The sequence below is a fragment of the Molossus molossus genome, unplaced genomic scaffold, assembly GCF_014108415.1.
Source record: "Molossus molossus isolate mMolMol1 unplaced genomic scaffold, mMolMol1.p scaffold_m16_p_3, whole genome shotgun sequence".
Lineage (NCBI taxonomy): Eukaryota > Metazoa > Chordata > Mammalia > Chiroptera > Molossidae > Molossus > Molossus molossus.
In genome coordinates, this window is record NW_023425366.1 from 62,858,545 (window position 1) to 62,885,807 (window position 27,263).

The 27,263-nt window shown below is 38.8% G+C and overlaps 1 protein-coding gene across 1 annotated transcript in view; it reads left to right on the top strand.

Moving 5' to 3' along the window:
- Positions 1-27,263, top strand: part of ADGRV1 (adhesion G protein-coupled receptor V1) — a 526,552-nt gene that overhangs the window by 187,731 nt on the left and 311,558 nt on the right. The window contains exons 72-79 of the mRNA XM_036279419.1: positions 2,579-2,722; positions 5,376-5,550; positions 6,205-6,340; positions 8,080-9,158; positions 10,942-11,059; positions 11,894-12,065; positions 18,143-18,385; positions 23,175-23,582. Of these exons, the coding sequence (XP_036135312.1) occupies positions 2,579-2,722; positions 5,376-5,550; positions 6,205-6,340; positions 8,080-9,158; positions 10,942-11,059; positions 11,894-12,065; positions 18,143-18,385; positions 23,175-23,582 (2,475 nt within the window). The remainder of the gene's footprint in view (positions 1-2,578; positions 2,723-5,375; positions 5,551-6,204; positions 6,341-8,079; positions 9,159-10,941; positions 11,060-11,893; positions 12,066-18,142; positions 18,386-23,174; positions 23,583-27,263) is intronic.

Genomic DNA, 27,263 nt, shown 5'->3' on the forward strand with positions numbered 1-27,263 from the left:
CAGTTTTGTTTTCTATGTCTTGAATTTATAGTAAGACTTCATTTGACAATAAGACATGGCACATTGAAGATTTGATCATTCCATTATTTTACTAAGCAATGTGGAAAGTACAAAATTATTCTCAGACTATGTATAGGAAAATCGAATATGTGATAAACATTACATGGACTAAAACCATTGGTCTGCCTGAGTCTGAGATCGTCTTTTGTTGAGTACTGCCTGGAACACTGTGAAAGGTGGTAGTCCTTTTTTGATTTCACTTTGAAAGCTTGATGATAATATAGTTTATACAGATAGTTAACTTTCCTAATACCTATTTAAATTATCTGAATTCTTTATATCTTTTGTGAATCTATTTTGATTATTTTTAATTTCTATTTTCAATAGAGAGTAACAAAAGTTGACTAGCTGATGCATTCAATGAAAGCTTCCTTTTATTTCCTTATTTTAATGTCTTTTATTAACATATTTAAAATTGCACAGGTTCCTTCTTTCACTTTCCAGGATTGTGGTGTAGGACGGGATGTAGATTATATTAGGTGTTACTGTGTGAATCAGTCTTCCAAGGTAACTGTATGGGGCAGGGTGTGACACGCACATAAGCCAAGGGTAGGATTTTTCCAGTGGGCCCCTTCTTGCTTCACACCCTGGATATCGTGCATTGCTCTTTGAAGTTTATAAGATGCTAGTTACAAGAATTACATACAGTTCTCCCTGTTCCACTCTCCCAGTAAAAGTTAGGACTTTGGGCAGGTCAGCCACCGAGAAGGGGAGTGGGTCTTTGAACACAGTAAGTGTCCGTTAGGCTCTGAAAACTAGAAGGCTCTTGGTGCTGGTTGAACATCAGGGCCCGGGAGTGTAAACAGTTGCCTCACCTGGTTAACAACAGACTTCTTATAGGAGGCACATGCTGATGACAAGAACCATTGGCACACTAACGAAACAAGTCTGAATTTAAAAGTATTTAAGCTGTAACGCAAGAAGAATTTTACATCTGTGGTTGAGTCATTCATTCAAACACTTATTGAGCACTTACCCTGTGCCAGCCCTTGCAATAAGCACAGCAGACCCAAAGGTGACAGTCACAGTTCCTGTTGTCATGTTGCTCCATGACCAGTACAGAAGGCCCACAGACCGCAGTTATAAAATCGTGGGTTAGCAGTGTTTGAGGTGTGCACAGAGTAGTACGGGACTGTAAATTCTTTCTGTTTGTACCCAATTGCGATCAGGGAGGATGGGGGAATATGTAGAATAGTATTGGTGATGTAGTCCTGGGCCAGAGGATATGGAAGGGCGTACTGGAGAACATGACCTCTCCTAAAATCCTTCAAGTTCCTTTGCAAATTAACCCCCTGTAGCAAACCAGCTTTTCCTCATGTTGGCTATTACTGCTGTTCAACTTTGATGTTCAGTAGCTGTATCCTGGGGGTCTGCAGCGTTGCATGAGTCTGTGTGTGCTGGCTGGGCTCCTGAACGGCGGAGCCAGATGGGGAGGCACGGGGAGGCTGGCCCTTCACTTTTTAGGAAATAGGGCTCAAGTCTGTAGCTGCCCAGCCGGTAACTGCATGGGGAAGAAGAGGCTACCCTGAGAGGAGAGGAGGGAGACACACGATTGAAGTCAGGACACTGATTTAAGTCTGTTTCCTTAGCCCGTGACCATGTTCAGTGATTGTCGTTTTGACAAAAAAAACATTGACTAACTGAATGAGACATCTGTTACCCTCATGTTGCACAGCATTTGAAACCACTATGGTACATATTTCGCACATTTGGGGGGTGTGATTTACATTTAAGTACATTATCTTTAAAAGAAGAATAGATTCCACAGAAACGCTTATTTTTACATTCAATAAAGATGTACAGAATTTTTAGTAATAGTCCAGGTTATGGGATAACTTGGGATCTTATCAATTATCAACAATAATATTTCTGTGGGAAAATATATTTTAAAAATTTTTTTGGAGAAATGTAAATTTTTAAATTCAGGTTTCATCCTATTTTGATTCTGAACTTTGAAAATTGATATTTAATACCAGATGTTAGTAATTATTTGTCAAATACTCAATAAGTTCACTTAAATCATTATCCATTTTGCTTAAATATCAGAGTTGTCAGTTACTATCAATGAAGAGGAAGAAACTGAGTTTTGCTGCTTTTAGGAGCTGACACTATTCACCTGTGAGCTCCTTCTATTCCTGTAGCAGGTGATTCTGTCACTAATACTGTTTCTTGTGAGTCTCAGTCCTGATGCATTTGGGAACACATGGAGAATTTGCAAAATTGTGTTTTTAGTGCTATATTACTATCACTGTTCACCCCACAGTCTCAATTTGTTTTTTAACGTGGGGAAAGGATATAGATCGATGAAACTGATACGAATGTATCCTGAGGCAGTGTGCTGATGACTATGCCAAAGTCAGTCTTTTTCTTTTTCTCTGAAAATTATTTTTTTATTCAAAAACGTAGTCGAAAAATACCTTTTCATATTAGGAGACAGATATAAGTTTGTAAAAATAACTTCAATAAAGACTACAATTCAATTGTCAAAAAAAAAGTAATCGATACTGTTTGTTTGTAGGTCTTCCTATCACTGGGCTCTAATTTCACCTTGCAACTGATGACTGTGATGCTTGTTGGTGGACGTTTCTATGGCATGCCAAAAATTCTCCAGGAAGCAAAATCTGCTGTCCTTCCTGTCCCAGAGAAAGCAGCCAATTCTCAGGTAATTGGCCCTGGGTGTGGTACTATCTGGGAACCACTAGAGGGCAGCTTTTACAGGAAGAACTAAGATTCAGACAATTTTTCTTAAGAGTCACTATTTCCTTACATTTTAGTAATCTTTCCATCTGTCAGGGATGGGTGTAAAAAATGATAGGGATTAAGAAGTACAGATTTCCAGTTATTAAAATAGTCATGGATATATAAAGTACAGCACAGAGAATATCATCAATAATCTAATAACCACGTATGGTATCAGATGGGTACTAGGTTTATCGAAGTGATCACTTTGTAAGGTATATAAATGTCTAATCACTATGTTGTATACCCAAAACTAATATAATATTGTGTGTCAATTGTAATTGAAAAATAAATTTGAAATTAAAAATAAAATGAAAATCTAAGTAATTCTATGAATATCAAAGTAGACATTATGGATATGTTACATGAAAATAATTTGTCAATTTTTGACACTAGGTGGAATTATATATTTCCTTTTTGGAGTTTTAGAAGAACTGTATCTTGTAAAATTTGAATGTAAGGTACAGAATTTTAAAAATAACAGTCGCTTAGAGTTAGAATTTCCTTTTTTTATACTGAATATTTAATATTGAAGTATTTTATGCTAACTAATTAAAATTAGAATGAAACATCAGGTAATATTTCAGCCTTTTTTATTTACTGGCCTTGTGAATATTTGCCTTGAGTTTTCGAGGTTTTTCTTCCTGTGACAAGTGTGTGCTGATGTGAGTGTCGTGCTGAGCCTGAGCATTTGAATCTTCTACCTGAGTTCATAGTAGGAAAGATCATTCCCTCATCACATCATGAATTTCGTGAGGACCAAAAACAACTCGAGGGGTTTACTTCCAGTGTAGGTTGATTCATCACTGTAGGAACAAGGCAGGGCTCTTGTCTCTGGCTCTGGTAATGTAGGTATTTTTGAAAGTATTATGAGATTTCATTGCATCCTCCTCCTGAATCTGGGAGCTCCTTCAGCTTGACTGAGACAGGTCTGGCCCAAGGCGCAGAGGGGAATTCTGTGCAGATGGAGGACAGGAGTATGGGCAGATCTGGCCAGCGGCTTGTGTGACAGGGTCTCTGGCCAGTCAGGGGTGCTCTTCAGGTACTCTCTCGTGAACTACTTCTCCAGGGAATGAATTTGCTTTGCCTCTTAACGTGGAATCCTCCAGTATTAAGAATAACTGGGAGGAATAGTTTTCTTTCTCTGCACTCCCTCTGTTCCAGAGGGAATGAGGGTATACAATGTAATAATGTTTTGAAGTTTTGTCCATTTTTTTTGATCACAGGTTGTTATAAAAAGATTGGTTTCCACCTGTATCACTCATTTCACATAGTAACTGTTTCCTACTCCTTGTCCATGCACATTGTCACAACATTGTATCACCTCCAGGGGCAAGCTCAGGGCTAGTCAAGGTGTACGCCCATGCTCAGTGTATCCTTTGCACTTCTTACCAGTACTTATATGGTGTGTGTGTGTCTGGGGTGTGCTATGACACTTTTAAACAGCCTCTAGCCATGGAGCAAGCATTATCTCAGATAGACCAAAGCTTCTGGCAATCTAGTCTGGTGACAAACTAAAGTTTTCTTGTTTGTTTTTCTTCTGTTTTTCTATAGCTCCAGAAGCTATCCAGTGGCACCCTCTCACATTTATCTGAGACTCTCCATTTCAATTTAAAATGGGGAGAATGGTCTTAATATAGAACTGTTGATCATATGGTATCCCAAATTTATAGATATGGGGAACAAAAAAGGTGAACTTTTTCCAAATGAAGCCAGGAATCTGTTTTTTACTCATTGACCAGAACTTAATTCAATGTTATTTATTTATTAATCCCAGTGTACCCTGGGAAGGCCACCCTTACAAAACAGATTTTACTTGTTTGGCCGGTGTGGCTCAGTGGTTGAGTATCGACCCATACACCAAGAGGTTGCCAGTTTGATTCCCAGTCAGGACACATGCCCAAGTTGTGGACCCAATCCCCAGCGTGGGGCATGCAGAAGGCGGCCAGTCGATGTTCTCTCTCATCGATGTTTCTATCTCTCTCCCTCTCTCTCTAAAATCAATAAGGAAAAAAATTTTTCAAAACAGATCTTACTTTATGTGGATGAAAAAGGTGATTATTTAAAAAAAAAATTTGAATCTTCTTATCCTCAAAAATAAAAAAAATTTATTAAATTGAATCAAACAGCTGAGAAAAACCTTAATAGAAAATCTAGTGCATGGTGCTCATTTTATAAACAAAGACTGTTATGATGTCTTAGAAAGAAGTCACATTTCAGTTCTAGACAAATTGGGTTCTATGAAGACCCATGAACAAGCCATACTACACTACCATTTTTATTTATTTTTTTGCTTCCATTTAACCATAATTACATATGTCTCTTTGAATATTGTTCATATTCAAAGGATTACATTTTGATTTAAAAAATAAAGCTATAAACTATAATCAGAATTATAAAAGAGAATAACTTCTCAAGTCTCAGATGTCATTCTTAAACATTACTCTGTAATAGAATATATTTTAAGACAGGAAACTGTATTGTGTAAACAAAGAGAAAGTTGACTTTTAACGCACTCTCCAGAAAACAAGAACCTTTAGAGAGACGTGAAATGTTCTCAGCATGTTTTCCCACAGGTTGGATTTGAATCGACTGCTTTCCCCCTCACGGACATCACTGCCGGGACCAGCCAGGTTGTGATTTCTCGGAGAGGCACCTTCGGCTCTCTCAGGGTGGCCTGGGTGGCTGGATACGCCCCTGGCTTAGACATCCCTGAATTCATTGTTGTTGGCAACATGACCCCGAAACTGGGTGAGTCACTGCTTTTCTAAAATCCTTGTAAAACATGGAGGTGTAACTGGCCACCAGCTTTCTTGGGTCATCCTTACTCTGGAAGAACTGACTGTTTGTTTTGTAATACAGTGTTCTCATTTTGAAGTGATCAGAACTGTAAAGGCTGCTTGGTGAGGATGAGAGAAAGTTTATTCAGTCAAATTAAAAATAACGCACCTCACCTGGAAATGGTGCTCACTCAGCAGACTGTTTATACATTTTAGGACTTTGCTAAAAGTCATTCTAAAGACTCAATTTGGACCACGCAGTAATTGAAAGACGCCACACCTTTGTGCCTGCTTCCATGTTCACCTGAGTATTCGACAGTAGCGCAACTGTTACTTAATCTCCTTTAGTTTTAGTTATACCATTAACTTTATGAGGGTCAGTGAGACGAGGTGTTCGAAGGTTTGACCTGTCCCAGGTAGAGTAGTCAGGGATTGAAGGCAGGGTATGTGGTCCAGCGAACTTGCTACCTATTTATCTCCCTCCTTTCCCACTTTAAAATGGTTTGCTTTTTGTAGACTGTCACAGAATTTTGGAAAAGAAAATACTTCACTGCGTGTTTCAGAGTTGGATCCCAATTTAAGAGCCGAGAAAGGATACCCAACCCCCTTTCATGTCTCCTTTCAGGGAGCCTTTCCTTTTCCCACGGAGAGCAGAGCAAAGGCGTCTCGCTGCGGACGTTTCCCAGCCCTGGTCAGCCGGAGGCCTTCGTGGTCCACCTCTCGGGCGTGCAGAGCAGTGCCCCGGGCGGGGCCGAGCTCAGGTAAGACGGCCCTGAGGAATAATCTGGAATTTATCAGTGTAAACAGAAAAAACAAAACAAAAACCCACCAGAAGGCTCACTTTCCCTGAAGCAGATGCAAGCACAGTTTTCCTGGAGTAACAGCCTAGGGCCTGAGTGCCGGCATCAAGGCCCCCGCTGCCGCAGCCCCGCCTCTCCGTGCCCGGAGGAGGGTGCAGCACGGCCTCTGACGAAGGGTGCTGCCCGGGCCGCATCTCCACCAAGAAACACGATGGCAAAGTCACCTGCTTTAAAGAGGACTGTCTTTCGGGAAGTAGCTGGTTCCCCAGGGATTAGGAATAAAGAGGTGCCATCACAGTAGGGTAACAGTATGACTGGGGCCAGTGGCTCTTCTGAGTTTAATTTAAATCTGAATATTTGCAGATAAATGTGTTCAAGCCAAAAGCAATTTACTTTTCTCTTACCCGGGAAGAGCTTGATCAGAACAGCAGAGGGCAGGCCTTAGAGCAGACTCGTGATTTTAGTCCTGGCTCTGCCACTTACTTGCTGTGTGACTTGGGGATGGTTACCTGACCTTTCTGTTCTTCAGTTATTTGAAAATGAGGAAAATGTGTGGCCAAAATTAGTGTGTATTCTAGTGTGTAGTATACAAGTTTATGGAGGGAGTTACTGGTTGGCTGCAAAAAATATGGCTTTAGGTTATACATATGCCATTTCAAAAGTGTTGGGTCAGAGAATGTACTTCAGGGTAACAAGTTCAAATGCTTTCAACAACAATAATAATAGCTAATACTTGTATAGTGCTTACCCCAGGCCCGGCAGTGCTTTAAGAATGATATGTGTTTATTCTAACTCTTATTCTTCACAGCAGCCATATGACATAGATGCTATTGTTAGTCCCATTTTATAGATAAAGAAAGTGAGTCACAGATAGGTTATATAACATACCTCGTGTCACACAGGCAATAATGGTTGGGGCCAAGATTTGAATCCAGTCTCTCTGGTCACTGTCTGAGCTCTTAATCATTGTGCTTAGTGATGAGTTACCAGCGCTTTACCATAGTGGGTGTGGACTCCAAGGTGTCCTCCTGAAAGGCATTCAGATTTAGATTAAAAAAAAACAACAAAAAAAACCCACAAAACCTGTTAGCCAAAGAAAATATATCTGTGGTCTGGATTAGGCTGATGGACTACCAGTATTACCTCTGACATAACTGTTAACTCACAACAAAACTCCAGAGGATAAAGCTAAGGATTAATCACTCAGTCATGGATGTTTCTCCCAATTCACATATAAAATTCTAGTAACACTTGTGTGAGAGAATAGTCCCATGATTATTCAGTTGGAAGAAACAAGGATTTTGCATCTAGTAGGAACAACCATTTCTATTTGGTAGAGAAGAAACCTTGACACCCAGAACATCCTTAGAATGTTTGGTTTCCTGTGTACTGATCACAGCAGAGAGCCTGCCGTGTCAGACCCTTCCGAGAGCTGCTCGGGGGTATCTGGAGAGACAGAGCAGAGACCTGTGTGAGCTCTTCTCCGCTCAAACGTGTTAGGTCCCCTCACCAGTGATAGCAGCTCCTGTTCTTACATTTCTCCTGCTCTGACATACTCATCAGTAGGTAGGGTTTTATGGAATTCAAAAGGGCATGCCATCTTTCAGATGTCCTCGTGAGCAGCAGCTTAAGTATGTGATAGATGAATCTCTGCAGTGCGATTCCTATTTTCACCAATTCTCTCATGGGTTTTTTTCCAGACCAGGTTTCATCATTGCTGAAATTGAACCAATGGGAGTCTTTCAATTTTCCCCTAGTTCCAGACATGTCCTAGTGTCAGAGGATGCACAGGTGACCAGGTTGCGGGTCCAGAGACTCTTTGGGTTCCACGGCAATCTTATTCAAGTTTCCTATCAGACAACCGCAGGAAGTGCAAAGCCCCTGGAAGATTTTGAGCCTGTTGAGAATGGGGAACTGCTTTTTCAAAAATTCCAAGCTGAGGTCAATTTTGAAATAACCATTATTAATGACCAGCTTCCTGAGGTAGAGGAATTTTTTTACATTAATCTAACTTCAGTAGAAACTAAAGGATTACAAAAGTTTACAAACACGAATTGGAGACCGCGCCTGAATCTGGACTTCAGTGTGGCCGTGATCACAATACAGGGTCACGATGGCCCGGCGGGAGTGGACGTCTCTCTCCCCACGACGACCGTGGCCGTGGCAGCTGACACAGCGCTCATTCCCATAGGAACCGACTCCTCCACCAAACACCCTCACGTGACCGAGACAACCGCCATCCCACAGCCAACGGAAATGGTCGCCATTGTCACCGAGGCCACCGCCATCCCTGAGAAACTTGTCAACCTTCCTGGTACTGCGGCCACGGCAACTGCAGGTGTTTTCATTCATGGAACATTTAGTCTGGGGCCGCCCACTGTCCACGTTGACGAGGGGGTGAAGAATGGGACCCTGAGCGCTGCAGAAATTCTCATCCGGAGAACTGGCGGGTCTGCCGGCAACGTCAGTGTGACAGTCAAAACCTTTGGTGGAAGAGCCGCTCAGAAGGAACCAGATGCATGGCCCTTTCACGATGTCTCCGGAGTGTCCAACCTCACGTGGGCAGTTGAAGACGAGGACTTTGCAGAACAAACTCTTGTCCTTACATTTGTAGATGGAGAAAGAGAACGTAAAGTACTGGTTCCGATTTTGGATGATGATGAGCCTGAGGGGCAGGAATTCTTCTACGTGTTTCTCTCAGACCCGAGAGGGGGCGCACAGATAGCGACGGCAAAGGATGACACCGGATTCGCAGCTTTTGCCATGATCATTATTGCAGGTGTGTCTTTGGAGTGATGGAGATAAAAATGTACTGCGTTTGTGGTGCAGGGTTTTTATAAGATCATTCTATCTTAAATTTAATTTAAAGGGTGAATTACTTGCATCACTCATAGTAGTTCATTAAAACATCGTTTTCGCAGACTCACAGACACGAGAGTGGACTGGTGGTTGCCAGAGGGGAGGAGGGTTAGGGGACGGTGTGAAAGGGTGAAGGGAGTAAGAAGTACAGACTGGTAGTTATACGGTAGTCACAGGGATCTAAAGTACAGTGTAGAAAATATAGTCAATAATAATATTGTGATAACTATGCATAGTGCCAAATGGGAACTGGAAATACTTTGTAAAGTATATGATTGTCCAACCACTATGCTACACACCTGAAACTAATACAAAATAATGTTGAAAATACACTGTAATTGAAAAATAAAAAAGGGTTAACAAAAAACAAACATATCATTTTCCTATGGTGTGGACTTACATTATGAACATAGGATGTTGTTCGGAGGTGCCAGGCTAGAATTTAATGGGCTGTAAATGGCACTTAGCTCAGAGCTAAACAATCTGTAAATCCATACTTTCACGATATGCGGAAAACCTAAACATACTCAAGTTCGTGTTCTTCCTCTGGAATATGCTTTAGTCATCCAAGTGCACAGTTGCCTGTCCTGTTTTGAAACCTCATTCTGAATTTCCTAACCACTTTCAATAATCCATCCCAAAGTCTAAGATCTCATTTTCAAGAAATTATTTGTATCTGTTGGGAAATAGACTAAAACTGTTTTCTTTGGTTTATTTATGGACCAATGCAGTATATTATATAGCTTTTATACTATTGGGTGTATATATTCCAATGGTTTAAAAATGCAATGATTATTTTTAGAGTTCCTCATGTAGTTTATAAAATCTTTTGGTGATAATTTGCAATTTCCCTCTGAAACCATACAACACGTCTTTAAGCGGGCTGGCTCGTCTTGTCAGTACCTTACATTAATTAGAGTATCGAGAAGACCATCTCATGATTCTTGACTCCCCTGCTCTCTTACACAGACATTTGTAAGTTTTGTACTTGGGAATTTAACATGACGCTATGAGAAAACAGTGCACTATTTCAGGGTAGTGTGGACCCTACTTTTTTCCCAGTTTAAACACAATTTTGCGATACGAGGGTGCCTGTAACCTCAAGCACGACTCAGACCAGTTTCTTTTACTCAGTTCCTCAAGAATTCCATAATAGTTCTGTTTTTCTTTGGGGCAAATAGCCAAATGTGCAACATAAATGGTCTTTTAGCCAACTGTCTTACAGGAAGGTAGCTGATAGTTAAATGGAGTTCATTTATTTAATAATATTTATTGAACACTCACAGAGTGCTGGCCACTGTTCTTCATGCTGGGGATGCAGCAGTAAATACATCACTGCTGGCGAGACTTACTCCTGGGAGGGTATACCCACTAAACAACAAGCACACACCCAGCGTCAAGGACATGAGATAGGAAGTAGAGTCTCATCCGAGAGAGAGAGAGAGAGAGAGAAGCATCTATCTCAGTGTGGGGAGTAGGCTTTGATGTTTTCTTTCTTCAGGTCCTCTTTTTTCAAAATGTTAGCCACCTCGATGTTATGATTTTATTCTAGCCTGTTTGTAGTGAAGCCCTTTAAACATTGTTGCTCTCCTCGCTCACTTGAGAATTGTTCACTTGTATGACATCTCGGCTGGAAAGATTAGTGAAGCATCCCAGATCTTTGAAAGTCTTAGTATACTAGAACCCTGCACTTTTCTTTTCAGGAAATGATCTTCACAATGGCATCGTAGGGTTCAGCGAGGGGTCCCAGAGTGGGCTCGAGCTGGGTGAAGGAGCTGATAGGAACAGCCTGCACCTCACTGTCACAAGGCAGCCAAACAGGTATGTCTGTGTATATATGGAAGATGAATAGCCTGTATGTCTATATTTGAATTCACAAAATGGTAAAGGCAAGATCAAATGTGGATAGAAGGCGGTGTGGAATTTGGCATGTCAGTGTTCAGCTGCTCTGGTTCTTAGTCTGTGATTTATTTAGCACACTTGATTTACGAGCGTGACTCGGGGCTACCTTGAACGTGTTGTCTACTTCATAAGGTACAGTTTATAAAAGGTATCATTTCATCACATTTACTATTTCAAAGTACTGTTTCAAAGTGGGAATACACATACAGACACACACTATTTCCTGTTAGGGAGAGGTGAGTACCAAAATCTTTGCTTGCAACTTAATATTGTATAGTACACGCCTTTTGAATGCTTATCACATACACACACTAGGTGTGCACATGTACATCTATACATATTACCTTTTCCATTTGGGGCCTAAATAACCTCTGAAAATTTAGGTCATCTCTTGCCCTTTATTTTTATAACAACCATTTTTAGCAGTAGTGCTTTTCCTTTAAAAGAATTCCTGTTAAAAGACAAATGAGGAATATTTGCGTGAAGGCAGACATTCTTTATTATTTTTATTTTCATATTTCTGGAACTTAATGCGCATACTAAGCAGAAAAATATTATTCATTTTCACATTCCTGATACATAGTAGTTCAAAAAGTACTTAGTCCTCATTGAACAGTGTGGTCAAAGGATACCGTGTGGAGTAAGTGCCGTGGATGAAGGGGTGCACTTTGGCTCAGAGATGCCACATTCTGCATCAGACACAGGGATACCGCACCTCTTACTGCATATGTAAAGGTTTTGCTTTGTTCCTAGGGCCTTTGAAGATGTCAAGGTCTCTTGGCGAGTGACATTTAGCAAAACAGCCCCTGTGCTCCAGAAGGACGGTGTGAACCTGAGGGATGAACTTCTCTCGGTGTCAGGGACCACAGCCTGCAGAGCAGGGCGGACGGAGTGCTCTCTCACCGTGGAGCTTAAACCCGGGAAGGTACGGAGTGAGGAGGCATAGCATTGCCGGTTTCTAATTGTATTGCTTTAGAATTAGTATTTTAAAGCCACTTTATTGAAACTTATACATTGGTTATGTGGAGATTCTCTATGCCTCATTTAGCCGTAATATCTAAATCTCTTTGCTGGGCAACAGACTTCAGACTTAGAATTGATTTCATTAGAAACTTTTTGTCAATAAGCCTGTAATTGTACACTTAAAACTAATGCATGTTATATGTCAATTATAGCTCAATATTTTTATTTTATTTAATTACATTTTTTTTCCTTTATTGATTTTAGAGAGAGAGGAAGGGAGAGGGAGAGAGAGAAAGAAACATTGATGAGAGAGAACAGTGATGGGCCGCCTCCTGCATGCCCCCTATTGGGGATCAGGCCCACAACCTGGGCATGTGTCCTGACCAGGAATCGAACTGGCAACCTCTTAGTGCATGAGTGGATACTCAGCCACTGAGCCACACCAGCAGGGCTATCTCAATATTTTTAAAAGTTCATCAGTTTTCTTTGTGTCTGTTTCTTGTCATTTCCAAGATTCTTCCTGGCCCACCTGCTCATTGCATGAATGATCCCTTGAGTCATTTTTAGCCAGTTAGTATCTCTGATTACTCTGAATGTTTAGTGTTTTGCTTTATATGTATAGATTTGATTATATCATATCTATAGATTTCATCATAGGATGAAAGTTCTCTCATTCTCTATTCATCTATAGTTATAAAGTTCAGTTTTGATCTACTTAAGACTCAGCGAGGCCATGCTTGGTGAGCCTTTGGATAAATTTCTGTTGGTTCATGTCATACAGAGCACTCAGGAGGCAGGCATTCCACTCTCTTTCCAAAGGGATCTACATTATTCAGATGTCATTGGTCACTGATGACCTAACAGAACTTTAGCCATTTAGTAATCATGTGTGGCTTTTGTTTTAAAAAAAATGACTTCTGTGATACTTTAATGCCTAACGAGCCCTCAGTAATATTTTCTATTTGTCTACTACTTAATTTATTAAACTCAAATATTTAATACAAAAACTAGACATAATATTGTGAATGTGCAAAAATATTATAGTTTCTTTGTACATGCCAAACACTTAAAACAGCAGGAAAAGCATGCACAAATACAATTACAGTTGACCCTGAACAATGCTGGCATTAGGGGTACCAATCCTCTTGAAGTCAGAAGTTCACTTCTAACTTCGGTCGATTGACAGCCACCGACCAAAAATACAGTTGACTCTTAAACAACATGCATTTGAACTTCACGTTCATTTACACAGAAATCTTTGTAAGAGTCTCAAATTCCCCTCATTTTATTTACTTATCAAATGATTTTCATTTTGCTATTCAAATAGTTATGCCATGTTACTGAAAGTCCTATTAAACTGGTCTTTTGTCTTTTCATTCTGCTTTAAAAATTTCTGGAAACTTATTTGCTTTATGTCAATAACACAAATCCCACAGCCAGCCTTATTTTTCCTGAGCTAAGCCATCTAATCAGCTACTGTCCAAGAACTTGACCTTTTTCCATCAGAAAGAGTTTTAGAGGTTAGTCTATGAACTAGAGATATGTGTGAGCGTTAATGGTTGGTGAAGGTGCTGCTGTGAACCACCTTGGTACTGATGAAGTTAGGAAGCACATTTTTGAAAATATTGAATTCACACTGATCTTTTTTTTCTAGTTTATCATACCATATTATTGTATTTTACTTCTATTGTGCATTTTATCTTGAGTGGGAGTTTCATTAGCTACTAATACTTCCTATCACATTGAAAAGGAGGGACTGAAATGTCAATTTTCAAAACATTCGATTATCTTATTCTACTTGAAAACTTTTAGATCCTCTCCTGTGCATTTGTTCAAACAGGTTTATGCCTTCCTCAGCCCCCCAAACCCCACACTTACTAACTGTCCCTTAAGGACTAATCAGAATGCCACTTCCTCCACGACGCTTCCCCTGACATTGTCAGTTAGATTTCTTAATCCTCTAAATTACAGACTATCTGTGCCTTGCTGATGGAAGTTACTGGTTTTTTGCAGGGCCGAAGTTTAATTTTATCTTGACTATTGGTCTCTCAGCTGCTTGAAAATTAGAACACGGTATTAGTGAACTTCGCATTCCTCCCATCAGCCTCCATAAATTTGTTGCCTACATGAGTTATTGAAAATTCTCTTGTGCATTTTATCTCAAGTAAGATTTTTTTTTGATGAATTAGGATCTTGGAAATATCTCACTAGACTTAAAACATCTAGAGAATTGTGCTTTAATACTGCCTGTAGGGGTCTCTACCTGCAGGAGGGAGAGAACAGAAGAGAGTCTAACAGAGATGGTTGTAGAAGTCGAAAGCAGGGGAGATGGAAAGCTAGACCGTAGGTGGGAGAAGGCACTGCTTCCTTTGGCTTGCCCTCTTTGTGGGAGAACAGTAAGGACACTCCTAGATCATAAAGTGTTATAATTAAGGTTTAAGAAAATATACTACGCAGTACATGCTACTGTGTATATCTTTTTTCCTAATGTGGGAAATTCTACTGAGCCTATGTCCAAGTATTTTCACTTGGGCAAGAGGAGTGATTGGTCTCATCTCTTATTTCTCTTTCGAATGACTTTTTAAATTATAGAGCTGAGTTATCCTGCTGCTAAGTTTCAAGGCATTTTGCTCTCATCTTCTCAGCTGTTAAAAGGAAAGGTGTAGGCAAGAGGAATACACATGCCAGTTTCAGTAAGAGAAATTTTAAAAGATGGGAGATTATATTCCCAGAAGAATGGAAAAATATTTTTCCAAAAAGTACTTTGAGATTCTAATATGCATTTTAACAAGTTACGTTTTTTTGACTAGAAAGAAACTGCTCATCTGGTTCAAATTCTTCTTCTTGTAACTAATAAACTGATACCTAGACATAGAAATGAAACTGTTTCTGCAACTGTATTCTTCTTTAGTGGACTTTGAGAGGTTTTTGCAGATCCCGGCAAAGCAGTACAACTAACTAGTCTTTGACTTTTGCTCTGTGAACCATGTGTTTATTTTTAATCAAAGGATATTGAACTTATTCTGGGAGGTAGTATGGTGTCTAAGAGTGTGGGCCCTGATGATAGAAGATCTAGGTTCAAGCCTCAGCTCTTCCACTAATTAGTAGGATGACATTAGATAAGTTACTTAGCCTTCCTGAGCCTCCCAGGTTTGATGGGGTTAATAATAATTAATTCGGTAGATAGTGAATGAGAGGTTCCTCACACAGTTCTTGGCAAGGAGTTGTTGGCCTTCATAAGAGAGGGTTAGTATAACTGTTATTCACAATGGATGGGAAGGGAGCCCCAGGCAGCTTAGTGACTGGGTAGCACTACATCAAATCTAGTGGTCTGGGAGTTACATAACAACACAACAAACACAACACTCTCATTCATAGAATTATCCCACTGATTAATGGTGGTTTCCCCTAAACTCAAACCAATCTCCTGACCTTCAACCGAAAGTTTTTCTACTCTGTTGTATTTCTGATTGCCATCTCTACAGTTACTCAGTACTTTAATGTTCAAGTTATCAAGAATTTAAGTAACTTTCCCTAGTGAGCGACTCAGCCAAGATTATAATTCGTCTTCTGAATGTTTCTTTTCTGTGCTGTTTTATCTAATACCTCTATATTAGCAAAATGTATAAAGGTAATAGTTAATTAACTTAAGAAGCACATTCTTTATCCGAAAACTCTTATACTAAATAGATTCTTTAAATGTCTGTTGCAAATATATTTAAAAATATTTAAGTAACTAAGTATTATTTTGTTATTGCCTTGAGTGACTGCTACTGAGCAAATGTGAACCCAGTACAAATCATTTAACACTAGTTGGGCAAAAGGTCATGTTGTAGTGCTTCTGACCTAACTAGGGAAGGAACTTGCTGGCAGTTACCATGAGATAGATTCTTCTGAGGTCTACAGTCATATTTAAGTCTAGAGGGATTTACATATGATCTGTGAGCTTTGTTTTCCCAATATATTTCAGGCATAATGTTTGAATAGTGCATATTTTTGCAAGACTAGAAGATTCCTTTGTCTGTAGTGGATTATGTCTTGGCATCCATCTGTACACTTCTTGATTTTAATAACTTTTAAAAATATATTTTTATTGATTTTTGTTTAGAGAGAAAAGAAGGGAGAGAGAGATAGAAACACTGATGTGAGAGATAAACATGCTGCCCCCTGCACGCCTCCCGCCGGGGATCAAGCCAGCAACCCAAACATGTACCCTGATGGGGAATTGAATCAGGATCTCTCAGTCCATGGGACGACAATCAATCCACTGAGCCACACTGGCCAGCCAACTGTTCAATTTTATATGGTCGCTTATTTAAATTATAACATATTCTTTTACCCTAAGTGATTATAAGTAATGTCCTAATCATCATCACAACGAGAAGACATATTTTACTGGAAAATAAAGATAAGAGTTTATACTGTAGTGTAATATGCTGAAAAATAAAATAATGTAATGCTGAAAGCTTTAGTTTAATAAAACTGTTGTGAATTTAAACTCATTCAGCCTTTAGGGAATGATAGCTCTTGAATAAAGGTACCCATACTTTCCTAGGGTTTTAGTTTAATATATTTGCCAAATTTGTTTCTCAAAAGTGGAAAGAATATAGTTATCCCCATATTTCAATACTTACTGATGTTGAATTGTAAAGAATGGTGTACCATAGGAAAGCTGAACATATTTCTTCAGATTAGAAAAGGAAATTAAGTTCATTTATGGTGTGACTAAGATATGACTTATTCTTGGATAATACTAAAGAGTTTTTTGTATTGCTTAATGACACAAATGACATAATAAGTCTCATTAAAATTGTCACAAAACAAATGAATGAGGCCCTTGCTGATAAGTAAAACTGATGTGTTATATCAAATCAGACTATGACAAATGCATCAGCTTAGCTTGTTTGAGTTATGACAGGAAGCTAACTATGTGGCTGAAATGTTTAGATGATTGTGTACGAGGGAATAAGTAAAAACAGGTGATTGATAGTGTGTTATAAAATTGAATACAGGCTTTAGAAAATAAATTATTTGAGATTATTGAGAAAGAATTGAGGAGAAACATGAGCAAACTACAATTGATGGACTAAATTTAGACTTAACTTGATTCTAAATTTTGGAAAATACATTTTTACCAAGTTGACTATCATCAATATGCTTACATTTATGTTTAACCCTTTAAAAAATAAAACTTTACTGCCCTGACCAATGTGGATCAGGGGGTTGGGTGTCCTCCCATGCACCAAAAGGTTGCTAGTTCAATTCCTGGTCAAGGCACATGCCTCGGTTGTGGGCTTGATCCCTGGTAAGGGACAAGCAGGAGGCAGCCAATCAATTTGTTGCCCTTACATTGATGTTTCTCACTCTCTCTCTCCCTTCCTCTCTCTCGAAAAAAATTTTAAAGATAAAAAATAAAACCTTACTGACAAAGTTGAAGCTGTCTTTTTTCCTCTATCCACAGTGACATTCTCCAACTCCATGCCTGTACTATCCCCAACCCAGTCCCTCCACCTAAGCCAACTAGTCATGGCATTTTAATTTTTAAATATTTAAATAAATACATACCAATTGATGATACATAGTAAGCTTTATGTAATTTTTGGCTTTACATTTATTGTATCATGCTATACATATCATTATGCAACTTGATTTTTTTTCACTCATGTTTTCACACCCATCAGTATTGAAAAGTATTGAAGTATTTCATTCCTTTTAATTGTTAAATAGCATTTCATTGTATTAATATGTTTTATTTATCCTTTTGCTTATTGAAGTACACATAGATTGTCACCTGACATTGATTTTATAGTAAGAAACTTTCCCAGGGAGAATAATGGTGTTTCTTAAAGAAAGATCAAAAAAGTAAATTCCATGGTAATCTAACATAAGATTTTAATTCTGTAATTATACAGACTGAATTTCTAAATATACATTTATTCCTGTAATTATATATATGAATAGTACTAATTCTTAACATCAGAATTATCTAAAAATAGAGAAATATTAGTAATCATTCTTTTTTTTTTTCCCCTTTATCAGATACCACAAGTTGCAACATACTTTTTTGTGGAACTGTACGAAGTAACTGCTGGAGCAGCAATAAACAATAGTGCCAGATTTGCACAGATTAAATTCTTGCAGAGTGATGAACCTCAGAGCCTCGTGTATTTTTCTGCGGGTTCTCGGCTGCCAGTGGCTCATAAAAAGTCCACTTTAGTCAGTTTGCAGGTGTCCAGAGATTCTGGAACAGGAGTAATGGTGTTTGTTAACTTTAGTACCCAGGTAAGCATGAGATACATATTAACATGCATTAAGGCTTTCTTCTTTAACTATAGCATATATAGTGAAATGGAGAATAATCAATACAATATTTTCTTATGATTCCATCATAATTCATATTACATTAAGCTTTATTCTTCTAACAGTTCAATTTTCCACTTAGATCATGTTTTAAAATGATAGTCTTTTGTAATTTTACTTCTTTTTAAAAACTTGGTTGTGCCATGCAACCCATTTTGCATAAATCTGTTTTATAAGATCTTTAGAGTTAAAATTTCTTTACAATATAACCCTATAAGACCAGAAACAACAAGCGTCTTTGTTATTGTTTATATTTGAACTAGTTGAAAATCTCCAAACTTCAAACGCTAACTGATCTTCATGTTTCTTCAAATCCATGCTTTGTTTTCTTTTTGACAGAGTGCTATTTAGTATGTGCTTGGTTGTGTCACTGTTGGGTGGCTCAAACACGGAGCACATTCTGTGCATAAGACACAACATCTGGGCTGTGTGTCAGGGACAGGAGGTGAGGACTGACCTCTGGGTACGAAGTATTCCTGGAAGCTCTCCATGCAGAAAAGCTTGTCTCTGTGACAGAGTCCACAGCTGGCAGACAAGAAGACTGAGCTTGCCATTGTATGAGAATCTAGAAATAAACTTCATTGTAAATAGCTCTGCAGTGGTATGAACACAAAAAGAATGATTGATGGTAGGGAGATTGTAGTTTGTTTGCTTGGAGCATTTAAGGTAGGAAGAGAAATGAGAAAAAATATGTGCTTCATTCTTCTTTTCCCATGAAATATATATCACCACAGGCTCACTACTTTGTGGAGTGAAGGAAGGGAACTGGAGATAAACAGAGGATAAAGAGATTTGAGGCACACTTTAACCTAGTTCATACACTCAGATGAGAAGGGAATTAAAGTTGCCAAAATAAGAATCTGAATCCCAATATCTCTATCCCATTTATTTATATTCTTTCTAGAATTTTTATAAATGATTTCTTGCCAACACATGCTGCCACTAGCGTGTAACTCATGGCGTTTTTGTAACCCTGAACCCACGAAGGGTCCCTGTGGTGATGGAAATGCCCTGTATCTTGATTGTATCAGTGTCAGTCTGCTTGTGACCTGCTGTCATTATGCAGAATGTTACCAACGCAGGCTGTTGTGTAAAGGGCGCAGGAGATCACTCTGTTACTTCTTATAACTGCACGTGAATCTACAGACATCTCAAAATAAAGTGTTTAATTTTAAAAATTAGGAATAAATTTTACTTCTCTGGTATCATTTTATTTTCCTATTGTGTCATCGCCCCTGTATTTTCTCTCTCTGAATACCAGGCATATTATCGGAAGACAAAGACAGATAATGTTGTTTTTCAGTAGCTGGCAAGAATGAGAAAATAATTACGGACCAAGTTGCTATTCTGTAACAATGATATCAATCTTCATTTTACCTCTTCAAATAGATTTTCATAATGTAGTTAAAACAGTAGCTATAGTTTACATACCCTGTGGTAGCTCAGCCTTCCCAGGACATAAACACTGTTGTCTTGCATTACTTTCCTGATATCTACATATTTGTGATAAAAAGGTAAGGGATATAAAGTTTTGAGATAATGAAAATATCACTCATTCCAGTTATTGTTAAATTCAATAGGTCTATAGCTAAGCCGCTTTTGAAAATCAATTTGAATCTTTTCGTTTATGTATGTGTGTACTAGCCCAAGGTACTCACGCCTGGGGAAGAACATGCCTTCCTCCTTATGGTCACATTGCCTGTTCTCTTCAAAGGCTATTTCTGTATTGATTTCCATTGTTTCTTTTAAATAGCATAGTGCTTTTTTATATCTGGTTTATAAAGACAAGAACATTTTGATGGTTCTATTTCCTTTAAATGTCTGAATTGTGAAATAAATCCTACCGGAAAACAGTGGACAGGGCAGTTTGTAGTACTAAAGTCACCACCACCTAGCTTATGAAATTGAGCTCTGTGAGGATCAGGGAACTAGCCTCCATGGACCCTTCTCTGATGCCATCCTGCTTTTTCCTTGCAGGATAACCTCTTTCCATCTTGCAGTTAACTTATATCCTGCATTCCATGTTGAATTATTCCTTTGCTTTTATTTATACATTTACCACTTTCCATATGCTGTTTAGGTTTACCTGTTTTGGATATTATGCAAATGAGCTTCTGCCAATTGTATTGCTTTATAGTGAGCTGCTTTTGCTCAACAACATGTTTCTGAGCAATACATGTCGATGTATGTAGTTCTTTCGCTTTCACTGTGACATAGAATTCCCGTGGATACTTTGATTTATCCATTCTGAAGGTAATAGACTCGTTTTGTTTCCTTCAACAAGTATGCGTGTGTGTATGTGTGTGCGTGTGGGTGCGTTTACCATTTTGCTGAAGATGTTCTTAAAAACCTTTTATCTTCATTGATTTTTCATTTTTTTGATACACTTGGTCATCTCCTCTTTCTGGAAGATGCTCTTCTTTTTTTTTTTTTTTTTTTTTTATCCTCACCCGAGGATATTTTTCCATTTTTTGTACAGATAGAGTAGGAGGGAGAGAGAGGAAGGGAGAGAGAGAGAGAAACATCGACGTGAAGGGACACATCGAGTGGCTGCCACCCGCACGAGCAACCAGGGCCGGGGACAAACTGCAACCGAAGTACGTGCCCTTAGCGGGAACCGAACCCAGGTCTCTCTGTACCGCAGGCCGACGCTCTAACCGCTGAGCCAAACTGGCCAGGGCTGGAAGATGCTCTTCTTTGAATTTCTGGAACATCACGCTTTCCTACTCGTACCCCTCGCTCACTGGCAGTTCCTTCCTGTTGCTGAGCTGGCCTTCCTGATCAATAAATAACGGGGTGCACCAAGACTCATTCTCCAGGCTAGACCATCCAGATCTGTTTTCTTCAAATATCATCTATAAAATGAAAACTCCTGAATTTTTGTCACTCGCCTCTTCACCACCCTGATCTAGACTCATGAATCAGATTGCTCCTACTTAATGTCCTCATTTGAATCTGTAAAAGGCATCTCAGGTTTAATATGCATAATACATAACTCTTGATTTCTCCCTTAACAATATTTCCCCCACTTTCCACCATTCATCGAAGCAAAGATTCTCAATTCTCCTCTTCCTCTGCACCCAACATTGTATGAACCAGAAAGTCACACTGGCTCAACATTCAAAGTATATTTCCAGTCCGAGCACGTCATTTTTTTAACTCATACAAGCCTCCTTCAAGTTACCATTGTTTTTTGCAGGAACTAATGCAAAAACCTCCTGTCTCTTCTTCCTGCCTCATGCACATTTTCTGGTACAGCCTAACTATGCATAGAATAGTCACAAAAATTTGAAATAAAAAATGTGTCACTCTCTTGAAATCCTCCAGTATCTTTCTGCTACACTTTGTAAAATGGACATACATGACCTGGCTCCTGTCCACCTCTCTGATGCCAGTTTCTTGTAATTCTGACCTTCTTCCAACCATATTGGCCTTCCGGCTCTTCCTCCAGGCCTTTGTAATTTCTGTCTCCTCTGCCAAGAATATTTCCCCCGGATCCTTATGTCGCCTGTTCCCATACATCACTGAGATCTCTGCTCAGATGTCACATACCCTTTCCATCACCCTGCACGCCCCTACCTAGTCTTATTTTTCTGCATAGAATTTATCCTCATGTAAATTTATATTGTTACTTCTATAACTTTTATACTATCTCTTTCCTCTGCTAGGTTCCATGAGTGCAGGTATTCTGTTGTCCGTATCTGTATGCCACAGTATGCTTCCTGGCCAGTATTAGGAGTTTGAACTGTGTTTGTTCATCAGTAAATGAATTCAGGTTACTTTTTTTTTTTTTTGTACATGCCCCTAGTAGGAACTGAACCCAAGACTCTCTGGTCCGCAGGCCTATGCTCCAACCACTGAGCCAAACCGGCCAGGGCAAATTCAGGTTACTTTGATTCTTCCTGATTAAGTTCTCATGCTTCAATTTATTTAAAAAAATTAATTTTAGTCTCACCCCAGGATATTTTCCTATTTATCTTCAGATAGTATGAGAAGGAGAGAGAGAGCGAAAGAGAGAAACATTGATGTGAGAGAGACACATCAACTGCTTGCTTCCCACAAGACCATGACCAGAGCCAGGACAAACCACAACCGAAGTTCATGCCCTTAAGTGGAATCAAACCCACGACTTGTTAGTCTGTCGGCCGACACTCTAACTGCTGAGCCAAACCAGCCAGGGCCAAAAAAACCACTTTTAGTAATCACAATTTGAAGAAATTCAAATTGCCCAAGGTTCTTATTCCTTAGGGTAGTTTCATATCTAATAAAAAGACCAGTTTCTCCTGCTTCCTTCTTTCTTCCCTCTGCTTTCTCTTTACTCCCCCAAACCCCATCTTCCCCACATTTCTAGGTGAAAATGCAAACAAAAATTATTCCCTCTTTTCCTCCATATTGTATTTTGAAGCAAGTGTTATATAAAGCACACTTCTCGGTGACATTCACACAGTTGGAGAAATTCTGAGGCGGTAGAGGCAGCTGTCATTCTGTTTCGCGGTCTACTTCAAGGCATCTGTCTTTCCTCACCTCATCATGTATGCTGTACCTTTCCCTTCTAATTTATCTGAGGAGATTGGAAAAAGTATAGAACCCAGTGATTTAGTTGTTATGGCCCACCAGCATGTTTAAGAGACCTAGAATTAGTTTAAGGGGTAAGCGTTCGTTTAGGACAAGATCAGAGGCATTGCACTCACAGGGCGTGTTTGATTTCCAGGAGCTGAGGAGTGCCGAAACCGTGGGGCGTACCCTCATATCTCCAGCTGTTTCTGGGAAGGATTTTGTGAGAACCGAAGGCACCTTGGTCTTCGAACCTGGCCAGAGAAACACTGTGTTGGATGTCATCCTAACCCCAGAGACAGGGTCTTTAAATCCATTTCCTAAACGCTTCCAGATTGTGCTTTTTGACCCAAAAGGTGGTGCCAGAGTTGATCAAGTGTATGGCACTGCCAACATCACACTTGTCTCTGACGCAGATTCGCAGGCCGTTTGGGGGCTTGCGGACCAGCTGCAGCAGCCCCTGGATGGTGACATTCTCAACAGAGTGCTCCACAGCATCAGCATGAAGGTGGCCACAGAGAACACCGAGGAGCAGCTCAGCGCCGTGATGCACTTGGTACACCAGGTAAGCCCTTGCAGGTGTCAGCAGTTGGTTTAGTATGGTTTCATAAAATTAAAAAATTGAAAGACACATACACATTTATAATGTGTTATCGTGGAATAATAGAGTTAAATTTCTGAACATAGGAGTGGCATTTATCTTATCTGACCATGCACGTTTGCTTGCACGTGACTTCTGCCTGTTTGGAAACCTCAGTCTTGAAACTCAAAGAGCAATGAGTTACCTACTGCAGCAGGAAGGGCAGCCCAGGGTCTGAAGGGGGCAGCAGGTGTCAGGAGCCACAGGCGCTGTCTGGTTCTCTAGCAAGTGGATGGATATCTTTTGAAATTGTGTCTCAGTTTTTTGAGTCTATAAAAAGAGAACTTGAAGTGGATTCACAGTTGTTTCTGTTTAAATGCCACAGAGCAGGAGCTTTTGCCCTCTGCCTGTTGCTCCTCCTGGGCACTGAAAACTTTCACAGAAATGCAGAATTTAGGAATGACCAGATAACTTCAGGCATTCAAATTGGTGTGGACTTAGACCAAATAAGTTTTATTTTAAACCTATTTATTTCCACTTCTGCAAATGATGGAATTAAATGGAGATGTGAGACTCTAAGAATACAAATAAACGTATCTAGATAGGATTATTACTAAAGGAAAAGATGCTTATAGTTTATTTGAGGCTTTTTTTAAATCAAGATATTTGTTATTAATATATTCATATATGTTAAAAAGGTTTTGAGTACATGCATACGAATTCATAAGTACTATATTTCTTATGTAGTGAACTTTAAATACTTAAAATGTTTACAATAGGGTTTTAGGTTATTATGCCTATTTAACTTTTTTATATGTCTCTTGAAATCCAGTGCCTGAAGGGTAGAAAAGAAAAGTACAAAGCACACAGGCATGAAGAGGAGGCCTTGCCGAATAGGGTAAAGCGAAGAGAAGTGACTATTTCATGCAGTGAAAGTTTTAGAGATAAGAATTCACTCTGGGAAATATTGTTACTTAAATTTTCTAATGATGAAATGGCATAGGACAATAAGTGGATTTTGGCCAAGAAGAAGGAAAGAATTGACAGTTAACTACATTTTAGAAAAGAGAACCTCATTTCATATGATTTAGAGAAGATATCAGGTCATTCTGCTACTTTTTTCCTTCATAGGTTATGTAAGAGAGCTGCATATTATTGGTTGAGAATCAACACTTATTTATTTCTTAGGTTTATTTTTCTCCCAATTTTTATTAATTTATTTTTGTTACAGATATTTCTTCTTTTACCCCCCTAGACACCCTCCCCCTGTTCCCGCCCTCCCCACCCCCTAGAATTGTTGTCTATGTCCATTGGTTATGCATACATGCATGTAAGTTCTTTGGTTCATCTCATCCATCCCCCTGACCCCTTAATCTGAGGTTTTTCAGTCTGAGCCATACTCCTTTCTATGTCTCTGGGTCTTTTTTTTTTTTTTTTTTTTTTTATCAGCCCACCTTGTTCATTATATTCCACAAATAAGTGAGATCATGTGATATTTGTCTTTCTCCAATTGCCTTATTTCACTTAGCATAATACTCTTGAGGTTTCTCCATGTTGTCTCAAAGGATAAGAGATCTTTCTTTTTTACAGCTGTATAGTATTCCATTGTATATCTATACCACAGCTTTTTTTATCCACTCATCTACTGATGGACACTTGGGCTGTTTCCAGATCTTAATGATTATAAATAGTGCTGCTATGAACATGGGGGTACATATATTCTTTCTGATTGGTGTTTCAAGCTTCTTAGGATATATTCCTAGAATTGGGATTACTGGGTCAAATGGCAGATCAATTTTTAATTTTTTGAGGAAATACCATCCTATTTTCTATAGTGGCTGCACCAGTCTGCATTCTCACCAGCAATACCTAGAGTCCCCTTTTCTCCACACCCTCACCAGCACTTGTTTGATGATTTGTTGATGGTAGCCATTCTGGCAGGTGTGAGGTGATACCTCATAGTTATTTTAATTTGCATCTCTCTGATAATTAGTGACGCTGAGCATTTCTTCATGTTTCTTGGCCATTTGTATGTCCTGTTTGGAGAGGTGTCTATTTAGGTCCTCTGCCCATTTTTTAATTGGGTTCTTTGTCTTCCTTTTGTTGAGTTGTATGAGCACTCTATATATTTTGGAAATTAACCTCTTATCCGATGTATCATTGGCAATTATGCTCTCCCATATAGTGGGTTTCCTTTCCATTTTGATGTTTTTGTTTGTTTGTTTGTTTTGTTTTTGTTTTTTGTTTTTTTTTGTTTTGTTTTTTTGCTGTGCAGAAGCTTTTGAGTTTGATGTAGTCCCATGTGTTCATTTTTTTCTTTGTTTCTCTTGCCTTAGGTAATGTATTAGTGAAAATTCTGCTGGGTATGATGTCTGAAATTTTGATGCCTACATTTTCTTCTAGGAATTTTATGGATTCATGGGTCACATTTAAGTCTTCTATCCATTTTGAATTTATTCTTGTGTATGGTGTTAAGTTGATGGTCTAGTTTCATTTTTTTGCATGTAGCTGTCCAATTTTCCCAGCATCATTTATTAAAGAGGCTGTTTTTACTCCATTGCATGCTCTTGCCACCTTTGTAAAATATTGAACATAATGTCTTGGATTAATTTCAGAGTTCTCTGTTCTGTTCCATTGATATATATATATATACCTGTTCCTATGCCAGTACCAGGCTGTTTTGATTACAATAGCTTTGTAATATAACCTGATGTCCAGAATTGTGATCCCACTTACTTTGTCCTTCTTTTTCAAGATTGCTGTGGCTATTTGGGGTCTTTTTTAGTTCCATATGAACTTTTGAAGTATTTTTTCCAGTTCTGTGAAATATGTTATTGGTATTTTGATGGGAATTGCATTGAATCTATAGATTGCTTTGGGTAGTATGGACATTTTAATGATGTTAATTCTTCCAATCCATGAACAAGGTATGTACTTCCACCTTTTTATATCTTCCTCTATTACTTTTTTCAATGTCCTATAGTTTTCTGCAAATAGGTCCTTTACTTCTTTGGTTAAATTTATTCCTTGGTATCCTAATTTTTTTGCCGTGATGGTAAATGGGATTGGTTTATTAGTTTCTCTTTCTGTGAATTCATCGGTGGTGTATGAGAATGTTGTCGATTTCGTGACGTTAATTTTGTATCCTGCTACTTTGCCAAATTCATTTATTAAGTCTAGTAGATTTTTGATGGAGTCTTTAGGGTTTTCTATGTACAATATTATATCATCTGGAAATAACGACAGTTTCATTTCTTTCTTTCCAATTTGGATCCCTTTTATGTATTTATTCATGTCTAATTGCTATAGCCTAGACTTCCAGTACTATGTTAAACAAGAGTGGCAAAAGTGAGCATCCCTGTTTTGTTCCTGTTCTTAAGGGAAATGCTTTTAGTTTTTGCCCATTGAGTATGATGTTGGCTGTAGGTCTTTCATATATGGCCTTTATTATGTCAAGATATGATCCCTCTATTTCTACATTGCTGAGCGTTTTTATCAGAAATGGGTGCTAGATTTTGTTGAATGCTTTTTCAGTGTCTATTGATGTGATTATATGGTTTTTATCTTTCATTTTGTTTATGTGGTGTATCACATTTATTGATTTGCGAATATTGTACCAACCTTGCATCACTGGGATGAATCCCACTTGGTCAGGGTGAATAATTT